We start from the raw sequence: 10,935 nt of genomic DNA, 5'->3' as shown, positions 1-10,935 counted from the left end.
AATCCACTCACCTCAGCCTCCCAAAGGCACAGGATTACAGGCTGAGCCACCGGGCCCGGCTGAGGGCAGCTTCTTAATCAACAGCAGGCTACAGCCCGAGCAAAGGGGAGAGGAAAGTGTTTGGGCCTCCAGGCAATGTGCCTGGAGTGCTCGGGCTGGTGCTCAGGCCCACCTGAGCTGAGGACCTGGGTGGGGGCTCCCCCAGCAGATGATGGAACTTCCTGGGCTATTGAGGGAACTTCTGGGGGGCTGGCCCATCCCACGTCTTTAGGCCAGAGGGCTAGCTCAGCCTGGCCAAGCCTTGATCTCATGGGGACAACTTAGCCCAGGTACCCCAAACAGTGGCCCTGTGGAATGAGTAGTCTGGCCTGGGGCACAGTCAGATCTGCTACTTCGAGAAGGGACCCTAGGACAGGCCCACCCTTGTGCCGTTTTTCTCTCTGTGCCTCCGCTGGTCTCTTCATGGAGCTCTTGAAGTGGAAGAGGGGCCCAGGCAGAGCTTGGGGAGGAAAGACAGAGTATGAATTTTCTAGCCCACCACCACGTGGAGAACTCTTTTTTCCAGGTGGGCTCCTGAACTTGTCTTTTTTCCACATGAGCTTCCAGGTGTGGGGACACCTGCCCTAGACCCAGGACATCCTGGCAGGGTTACGTGATTGGAACAGTGAGAAGGACAGGGAATTTGTGAATCAGCTGCCCACAGGGAGCTCTCAGGCCAGCTCCACACAAAAGACACAGACTTGAGGGGAGGGGGAAATGAATGGGGACCCACCACAAGGTAGCAAGCCTCGGGTGGGCTGAGTCTAAACCCTGGATGTCAGCCGGGCTCGGTGGCTCAGCCTGTCATCCCGCGCCTTTGGGAGGCTGAGGTGAGTGGATTGCCTGAGGCCGTGGGTTCAAGACCCGCCTGGGCAGCGAGACCTCATCTCTACAATAAATCAAAAAATCAGCTGGGCGTGGTAGCACATGCCTGTAGTTCCGGCTACTCGGAAGGCTGAGGCAGAAGGATCACCAGAGCTCAGCAGGTCGAGGCTGCGGTGGCCGCTCCGGCCACCGCACTCTAGTCTAGGTGACAGAGTGAGACTCCAACTCAAAAACAAACAAAACAAACAAACAAACAGACAAAACCCTGGATGTCTGTCCCTAAGGGAACATAGTAGGGCAGAGCAGGGAGGTGGCTCAGAGGCTAGTCTGGTCATGGACAAAGGGTGTGATGGGCAGGAATGGAGACCAGGGCTGGGTGACCTTTAGAAGTTAGGAGGGTAAGCCGGTGGCTCAGCCTGTAATCCCGTGCCTTGGGAGGCTGAGGTGAGTGGATTGCCTGAGCCCGTGGGTTCGAGACTCGCCTGGGCAGGCAAGACCTCATCTCTACAATAAATCAAAAAATTAGCCGGGCGTGGTAGCGTGCGCCTGTAGTTCCGGCTACTGGGAAGGCTGAGGCGGAAGGATCGCCGGAGCCCAGCAGGTCGAGGCTGCGGTGGCCGGGAGCAGCCACTGCACTCCAGTCTGGGTGACGGAGTGAGACTCCAACTAAAAAAAAAAAAGTTAGGAGGGTAGAAAAGGTGTTCCTTCTTAGGAAGTCTCCATCTCAGGGGTGGTGCCACAGCCAGGTGGTGCCCCCAATGACTGCCCTAGACCCTTCCTGGGTGAGACTTGGGGACTTAGGGGGCTTCTTAGCCTGTGAAGCTCCCGAACATGTCTCTTCTACCACTGTCCTCTCCCACGTTCCTACCAGGTACATCACTAAAGTGTGTAGCACCTGAGAGGTTGTCAAACACTTGCAGACCCTCCCTCCTTTAAAGCCTCACAACAACTCCACTGGGATATAGCCTGAGAGATAGTAACATCCTTTTTTCCCCCGGGTGCCAGGACCCTGAAGCCCAAGGTCATATAGTTGGTTCGACTCACCTGTGTACTCTGTTTTCCAGGCCTTTGTACCTATTTGGTGTCTATAGGGGGTACCTCTGTAATCCAGGCTGGAGAGGAACCCGGCACCTTGAGAACCCTAAGATCCCAGGAGCAATTCACCCATGGGACTGAGCTAGGCCCACCCTCCCCCCTCAAATGGGAGAAGGGCCCGGTCCCTTCTCCCATTTGATCCTCTTATCTTTCCTGCCTGGGAGGCAGATAAACAAAAAGAAGGGGAAAAAAAAGATCACCACTAATCCCATAACCTTTCCAGTATGTTGTCTAGGTGTGTAAGCATTTTAGATAGATCCTACCTGACTCTGGCACACATTGTACATATGCTTCCGTGTCCTCAAATAGCCTTTTGCTCTTTCAGTAACTGCAAGCCTTTCATCGTGGGCCTGAGCACACTTTTGTCCCCTGTTGCTGGCCATTTAGGTCACTTCTACTTTTTCCCACCAGCCTGATGAACAGCATGACTAGGCCAGGGTGAACATTCAGGGGGTTGGGTGGCTGTCCCCATCCACTGCAGTTTTAAGGGGTCATTCTAACATAAGGTGCAGTCCAGCGCCGAGGGAGGACCCCGAAAATGGTCAGGACAAGTTCAGATGGGGAAGACTTTTTATTTTATTTTATTTTTTATTATTATTATTATTATTTTTGAGTTGGAGTCTCACTCTGTCGCCCAGACTGGAGTGCAGTGGCCGCTCCCGGCCACCGCAGCCTCGACCTGCTGGGCTCCGGCGATCCTTCCGCCTCAGCCTTCCAGGTAGCCGGAACTACAGGCGCGTGCTACCACGCCCGGCTAATTTTTGATTTGTTGTAGAGATGAGGTCTCATCAAGTTGCCCAGGCGGGTCTCCAACCTGCGGGCTCCCAAAGTGCTGGGATTACAGGCTGAGCCACCGAGCCCGGCTCACAGATATCTTGCTATGCATACTCAGCAGTGAAGAAGGGGACGAAAGTCCCTGAATGAGAAGAAAGCAGCTTCTTGTGGAGGATCACACAGGAAATCAGTATGTTGGCACATGGCAAATGCCAAGAAGAAAAGCAGAGCAGGGAAGGAGGAGAGGGGATGTCCTGGGAGGCTGCAGCTCCAGGGAGGGGGTGCAGGTGGGTATCTGAAGGAAAAGTGACCCGGGCAGGAGGAATGGTCACTGAGACCTTCTGACTGCTAAACCTGGACTCTCGATCTTTGCATCCTCCTTTCTTCTCTTAATGGCCCTGATTACTGTCAGAAATCACCTCATTTTCTGACGTATGTCCTGTGAAGCAGCTGTCTTTCCCTGTCACTGCTATATCCCCATCGTAGGACACTGCCTGCTCCATGCCAAGCCCCCGCTCCTTCCAGGGGACCTGTGCAGGAGGGAGTGCCATCCCCCTTTACTGAGGAGCTGTCTCAGGAGACCACCTGGCTTGGCAAGCCCTGACCTGTTGGCCCCCAGCCCAGGGCTCTTTCCCTTACATACCTGTATCCCTCTAGGAGTGGACTGAGTAGGTGGGCACTGTTCCACACTAGGCAGCGCCAGGCCTGGCTTCCCAAAGCTTCTCTGCAGAGAGTCTGCCTGTCTGAGGTGAGTGGAGCTGAGGGTCTATCTGGAGGGGAGTCCAGCCAGGCCCAGACCTGTCCACCCAACCTCTTCAAGTGGTGTTTTCCTATGCCTTGACCTGGGCTGTGGGTTGGTTGGAGTGAGGTGCAGAAGCTGGGCCTGCACACCTTGGTTCCGGCTCTGGAGCTCCACCCCCTGAGCGGCAGGTCCACGCACAGGCCACCAGCCCTGCCCAGTCAGGCTTCACCAGCAACCTGTAAGCCATGGCCAGACGCCAGGCCCGATTGGCTCCAAGCTGCTGGCACGTGGAAGTGTGTGTCTGCATGGCCCCAACTTTTACCTGCAGAGATAGAGTCAGCCATCCTCTATCCTATAGACCATCCTTCACTGCTTCCCAAAGTCCTTAGATATGGGGATTAGCCAGACCTGGGATCCTGCCACTTCCTATTTGGTGACCTTGGAAGAAGTTGCTTAACTGTTGTGATCATTGTTTCCTCATCTGTCAACTGGGGACATTCCACTTACCATTCAGGTGGCCTCTAGGTTGGGGTGGTAAGGAAGTGCTCTGCATTCCCACACTCACATGATGCCATGGCAAGAAGGTGGGCAGCACGTGCACCAACACGTAGCCATGGCTATCTGGGTGGCGGGATCTAGGGAAGATTTTCCTTTGCTTTTCCTTTGCTTTTTCTACGGTGAGCACAGATTACTTGAGCAAAATTTTAAGAACGCAGTAACACTGGGCGCGGTGGCTCACGCCTATAACCCCAACACTTTGGGAGGCCGAGGTAAGAGGATTGCCTGAGCCCATGGGTTCGGGACCAGCCTGGGCAACTTGGCAGGGCCTCATCTCTACAATAAATTTTTAAAAAATTAGCCAGGTGGGGTGATGCGTACCTGTAGTTCCAACTACTTGGAAAGCTGAGGCGGAAGGATCACCTGAGCCCAGCAAGTCGAGGCTGCAGTGGCCGTGAGCATGCCACTGCCCTCCAGCCTGGGCGACAGAGTGAGACTCAGACTCAGAAAAAATAAAGTAAGATAAAATAAAAACGTAGTCACACTAATACACGGAGGGTCTGTTATACTCCCTGGTGGGCAGCAGGTGTTCTGAGGAGCATTTGGGTGGGTGGCAGCGCAAAGTGTCTGTGCCCTTCTCACTGAGTGGGGCTCTCAGCTCCTCTCAGCCCCCAGTTCTGTCTTGTCACCTTGGAAACTGTGTGGGGTCTTTGGCACGGATAGTCCTGTGCCCACTTTTCCCCTCCCTGGCATCTGTAGGCTGCTCTCCCCTTCCAGGGAATCACTTCCTACTTCCTCTGACTTCTGACCTAGTGACCTCAGGCTAGCGAGGGTGGGGAGTGAGCCCCCTAGGAGTCTGGAACTGCTGATTTATGAGCTTGTGCTGCGCTCCTCCAGCCTGGAATGCTCAGCTGGCTCTGGGAGAGATCCTGCAGGCCCCAGCGTCTGTTTCCTCTTCCAATCCCAGAAGCCTCTGGGGCTTTCCCAGCCTGGGCCTATTTCTCTGAACCCGCTTCAGGGCCTCGGATCAAGTGGGTACTGGATGTCTGCAGGATACCTGCTCTTTCCTGGTAAAGTGGGAGCCGCACCTCTGATCTGGCTCCCCCAGAATGTGAAGGCTCAAACTTCCCCTACACACCCCTCGCCCTCCTTTTAGTCTCCCCAGAAGGTGACGGAGGTCTGGAGGGCTGGTTCTGGTGTTTGGTTTGGAAGTCGCTGACCGCAGATCCTTTCACTCACAGCGGATGTGCCTGTTCCTCTCTCTCTCTTTTACAACGGGAAAGCAGAGTGGGATGACCCCGCCCAGCATGGCAAGCCCTCCCTTACTTTGTGATGCACATTCCGTATACCTGCCCCCTCCTGAGATTCCACAGGGTTCTTTCATCTGCAAAGTCCTGACCTGATGGTTAATTTTTGCCACCTCCCAAGAAGCCACAATTTCACAGGCCTCAGCTTAGATACCTTCTGCTATAGGACAAGATACACTCAGTACACTGGACTGTCCTATCTCTACCTGGCGCAGCCCCAGAGGAAGCCTCTCCAGCCTGGGAATGGATCTGTTTCCTTTCCTTTATAGTCCGGCTGGGAATGAATGGAGCCATTCCCGGGGTGGGCCTGAGCCCCTGTGTCTCCCAAGGTCAGGCTCCCAAGGACAGGTCCTGTGGTCAGCAGGAGACTGTGCCACTGGAATTCAGAAGCTGGACCGCAGATGATCCTTCCCCTCCCCCCAAGGATAATCCAGAAATAGCTTCCCTTTGGGCTGGGAATGCATCCTATGGTGGGCGGGGAGTCTGGGGGCCTTGAGCCGGTTTCTTTCTTGGGAGCAAATTTATCTTCCTGATTATTCTCCATGTGGGCCCATGAGAAAGGGATCGTACCCATCAGAGCCCAGGGGAGCTGGAACTGGGATAGCCAGAGATGGGGGTGGGCTGGCACCCCCAACAGTGTCCTGTGCCTTGGGTTCCTTGGAGAGGCCTAAGCCGAGAGTCCCTGGACAGCCTTCCCTGAAGTTAGGAGGAAGAATCTGCCCAGGTGCTCTGGTGTAGAATCGCCCCAGGCCTCTCCCCTGGGCTCTGATCTGGGCTTGCCTTCCACCAGGCTTTGGGGAGGGAGGCTTGTGTATTTTTCCTTTCTGTTTAGCAGGAGTTTTATGGTTTTTCAGAAACTGGTTAACAATTAAGCTAATTAACCTGGGGGCAGCTGGCCCTCCTTGTTCCTATAAAGCCAGGCTAAATGGCTTCCTCCCCCAGCTTCTCCCGCTCCCATCCTAAGTCTACAGGTGGCAGAGCAAGCGTTAGAGCCTTAACCAGCCTCGAGACAGACCTGGCCTCCAGGAGGTCTGTCCAGTTTCCTCTGAGTGTGGGGAAGCTGAGGTCCTGGGGCAGCCATTGTGAAGCTGGCCAGGGGTGGCCACCTGCCAGGCTTGGGGGAAGAGGACTGTTGGTGGGGTTTGCCTGCTCCCTGGTACTCTCAGCTCTTCTCAGCAGCTACTGCTCCCATCCCTCCAGGGCTCCAGTGGGGGCTGCAAACTAAGCAAGATGAGGCGGTTCCTGAGACCTGGCCACGACCTTGCCCGGGAGAGGCTCAAGCGGGACCTGTTCCAGTTTAACAAGGTAAGGGGAGAGCAGGAGAGACAACGCTGGTATTTAGGGCCGGACGGCACAGGCTGGGGCTGGGGGTCAGGTATCTTTTACCTGGATTAAGGTGCAGTACTCACTTGGCACTACCTAAAATGCCTCCTGGAACCCTAGCTTTGGAAATAGGGTCTGGTTAAAGGGCTCTTCTGGGAAAGGGTAGGAGGCTGCCCGTGAGTTAGGACTCCTTGTCCCAAGACTCTCTGGCTGTGTGATCTCTGCAAGTCACTACATTTCATGGAGCTTCAGTTTCCCCACCTGTAAAATGGGCATAAAGCAATCCGCCCTGCCTACCTGTCCCAGGGTTTTCAAGGAGGCTTAGTGAAGTGTGAGCTAGAAAGATGTTGAACCCTGTGAGATGTAATGTTCCAGGTCTCTGAGTCCTGAGAATCACAGGCCATGGCCGTTCTTCCCTTCTTATTGCCCCCAAAGGAAAACACAGCCTCCTCGCAACCCAGATACATGCTTCCTTTTGGCAGGCTCCAGGCCTGGGTGAGTGGGGAGAGGTGCCCAGGAGAATGAGCCAGAGTTGGCATCTGTTGATTCTATTCCCAAACCTGCTCCTGAGGCCCCAGGAGTTCCACAGGGCTTCCCCAGGCGGCGGGGGCCTGAGCTGGCCAGTGCAGGTCTGTAAACAGGAGGTGCTCAGCGTGGCTCATTAGTTCCTGGGCCACCTGGCAATCTGGAGCCTTTACGAGTAATTAGCCTTCTCACCTGTGCTTTGATCCCTCTGCCTGGAAGGTGGGCTGCAGGAAGGAGGAAGACACCATGATGCTCCACTCCTGAGTGTCAGGACCCTTCAAGTGTACTGATGGGTGGAAATCTGACGGACTTTGGGGGCTTCGATTTGGGCTCCCCTGGCCCCAAAAGGAACCAGTGCATGTTACTAGTCAGCCTGGGAAAGGAGTGTCTCCTTGTGGGAAATGAGGAGTTCTTCTATTTCATTGTTTGTTTATTGGTTGGTTGACCTGAGAAGTGTAAAAGTTGGCTCGCCCAGGTTCGAATCCAGCTTTGCCACAAAGAAGCTGGCTGATGTGTGCCCATCACCCTCACCAGAGGCTTGTTAAGGACTTACATGGGATTAGATAACTTAAGTGCTAGGCACAGTAGCCCTAGGAATGTCAGCTACTGTTTAGAGGGCTCCTCCCAGATCTCCCCATCAGGAAGGGTAGGTCAGAGCTCCCCACACGCCCTGCCATTTTCCTCCAGCTTTCTCGGCCTGTGGGGGAAGGTCCTGATGGAGCTTTGCAGCGAGGCCATTGGCTTCTGGAGTAGGGCTTTCCTCAGCAAACACCTCCTGCCCGTTTGCTTTTTGACCTCGGGAAATGGGGGAGCAGGGGTTGGGAACAGGGGATCTCTGGATACCTGGGCCTGCCACCCTTGCTCCAGAGGGAGCAGCCCGTGGGTGCCGGGTGTGGGTCTCAAAACTTCATTGTCCGCTGGGTGGTGGGGGGGAGGGCTGGCTGACCCCCAACTGCCTCCAGTCTCTCACTGTGAGAAGGTGGCAGAAACCGGACAGACAGGCTTAGCAACGAAGGATGAACCCCCGCCCCAGGTTCTCTGTCCCAGCAGCTGGGTGAGGCTGGGGCAGGGCTAGGGCTAGGATTTGTCCCTCCCCTCTTCCTGCCGCTGGTGGTCCACAGACTTACCGGTGGGGGTGGAAGGCTCCTAGAATTCTTCCTACTCCTCTGCCTTCCTCCTTCCATTCATGTGCAAGAAACATGCATTAAGCACCTACTGGATATACAGCCCAGGGCTTGGGGCTGTGGAAATCTCAATGATAAGGCCTTTAAAACTCTCCACTTTTATAGTCTGGAGGAGGGAGGGGACTGATGGCCTGAAATTCTATGCTTTGGGAGTGGTGAGGAGGAAGGGGCAAGTCTGTAAGGGGAGGGGGCCAGGAAGCCACAGATGGTCTCATCCAGGCCTTGGGAGTGTGAGGATGAGGCCAGACTCTAGAAAATCTGAGACCTTGGAGGGCCTACCCTTGCCAGCCCTTCCCTAGCCCCAAGCTGTGGGGCAGAGGGGAGGCTGGGAACTGGAAGCCTGGGTCTGCTCTGACCTGTGTCCCCCCTTAGGAAAAACAAACCCGCAGGTATTGCTACTCCCTGAGGGAAGCAGGTAAGTGCAGAGCATTTAGGAGACATTGCAGTGACTGGATGGGGCTCAGAATGAAGGAGCCAGGAGCCCAGGCAGCGAGGATGGAGACGGGGCGTGAACTGAGCACTGTTGTCATTTAGAGCTGGCTGTGGGGGCAGGGGGCTGTCTTGTGCATTGTCAATGTTTAGTCATCTCCCTGGTTCCTACCCACTACGTGCCCCTCCCCCCAATATGAGACAACTAAAAATGTCTCCAGACATTGCCAGGTGTCTCCTGGTAGGTAAAATGGCCCCTGGTTGAGAACCCCTAGAATAGAGAGCCATTCAGGGTATAAGATTGCTGAGACCTGGCGATAGATTCAGTGTGGGAATAAAGCGGACAGGGAAGGGTGCCCGGGACAACCGTGGGGTCTCTGTCCTGGGTGGGGGAGAAGCACCCAGGCCAGAGGGTAATGAGATATGTTTCGGTCATTTTGATTTGCACGGAGTAGAAACAGTGATCTGAGGACCCCTTGACTCACCGTCTCCGTGACCTTGGGCTGGCCACTCATCTCTGAACCGCAGATGATAATCAAAGCTACCCCATAGAGTTGGCGTGAGGACTGAATGAGTGAATGCATCAGTTGAAGGACCATGCATGGCCGGTGGCTACTATGTTGGACAACACACTCTATGGTGTTATCTGGTTTGAGGTTGGGTTTGGGGGTCCCGGGACCCCCAGGTAAGGGCAGGTCCAGCAGAGCCCAGAACACCCAGAGCTGGAGCCTTGAGCTGCACATGGGTGCTGGTGCAGGTGCGGGTCAACCCCTTGGAGAGTGTTCACACCTGGTGACTCTGGTCATCTCTTCCAGTCGTCCAGAAGGCCAGTCTGCAGGGCCCTGTGCTGAGGCAGTGGTACCATCAAGGGCTCGGTCCCAAATGGCTTGCACTTCTAAACCAGTTCTGGACCTCTCCAGCACCTTCTGGCCAAATTCCTGTACACCCACACCAAGCAAGATGCCTCAGAGAGCAGGGACATCGCCCCCGGGGCCTCCAGAGTTACACGACCTATTTCTTTGGCTCAGATACTTCCAATGGAGCTGTGATCACGAAGAGCCTCTGAACTCTCTGCTCAAGACTAGTTGTCAGAGAGGCAACTCTAGTTCACCAAGGGCCGTGTGCCAGGCATCAGAGGGGGACAGAATTACGTAGTGTTTAGGGGCAAGTCTTCTGGAGCCTGATGGCCTGGGTATGGATGCCGGTTCTGCTGTTACTTCACCGTGTGACTGTGGACACGTTACTTAGCCTCTCTGTTCTTCAGTTTCTCCATCTGTAAAATGGGCATTATAAGGGAGTGAAAACTGGCTTCCCTTTAGCCTTCTAGGATCTTTGACTGAGCTATGAAGTAAATCAGCATAAAACAGATTAACAGGAGACTACATATTTCATTATGTACGGATGCACAGGAGTTCTGCAAAATATGAGACTTGAAAAAGGGTCACAGCCTAGGCAACATAGTGAGATCACATCTCTTCAAAAAATTAAAAATTAGCTGGGCATCGCACACGCCTGTAATCCCATAGTTTCAGCTACTCAGAAGGCTGAGGCAGAAAGATCGCCTGATCCCAGGAGGTCAAGGCTGTGGTGAGCTGTGATCATGCCACAGCACTCCAGCCTGGCCAACAGAGTGAGACCCTGACTCAAAAAAAAAAAAAAAGAAGAAAAGAGGAAGGATCAGATGACTGAAGCTTACACAGTAGTCCCCCATTACTCATGGTTTCACTTTCTACCGTTTCAGTTACCTGAGATCTGAAAATGGGTGACTGCGGTACATGTTGGATATCCCTTATATGAAGTGCTTGGGAGGAGAATTGTTTCAGATTTCAGATCTGTTTGGGGGTTTTTGAATATTTGCATTATACCTGCTGGTTCTGCATCCCTAATCCAGGAGTGTTATTTGGGTATCAAGCTGGTGCTCAAAAAGTTTCAGATTTGGGAGCATTTCAAGTTAGGGATAGTTAACCTGAACAGTTAGCTATTTTGAGAGAGAGAGAAAGAAGCCCCATTCTTGTAACATTTATTATATTATTATGATTGTTCTATTTTATTGTCAGTTTTATTCTGTGCCTTATTTATTTATTTTTGAGTTGGAGTCTCACCCTGTCACCCATGCTGGAGGGCAGTGGCACGCTCCCGGCCACCACAGCCTCGACCTGCTGGGCTCAGGCGATCCTTCGGCCTCAGCCTTCCA

General features: G+C 54.0%; 1 protein-coding gene across 1 annotated transcript in view; it reads left to right on the top strand.

Moving 5' to 3' along the window:
• The first annotated feature begins 6,475 nt into the window (after nucleotides 1–6,475).
• Nucleotides 6,476–10,935, top strand: part of LLGL2 (LLGL2, scribble cell polarity complex component) — a 31,276-nt gene continuing 26,816 nt past the window's right edge. The window contains exon 1 of the mRNA XM_021706608.1: nucleotides 6,476–6,585. Coding sequence (XP_021562283.1) covers nucleotides 6,511–6,585 — 75 coding nt within the window. The 5' untranslated portion in view covers nucleotides 6,476–6,510. The remainder of the gene's footprint in view (nucleotides 6,586–10,935) is intronic.

The sequence above is a fragment of the Carlito syrichta genome, unplaced genomic scaffold, assembly GCF_000164805.1.
Source record: "Carlito syrichta isolate Samal-C Ts95f unplaced genomic scaffold, Tarsius_syrichta-2.0.1 Scaffold315826, whole genome shotgun sequence".
Classification (NCBI taxonomy): Eukaryota; Metazoa; Chordata; class Mammalia; order Primates; family Tarsiidae; genus Carlito; species Carlito syrichta.
Note: the sequence above shows the minus strand (reverse complement) of the source record. Positions and strands in the feature narration are given on the sequence as shown.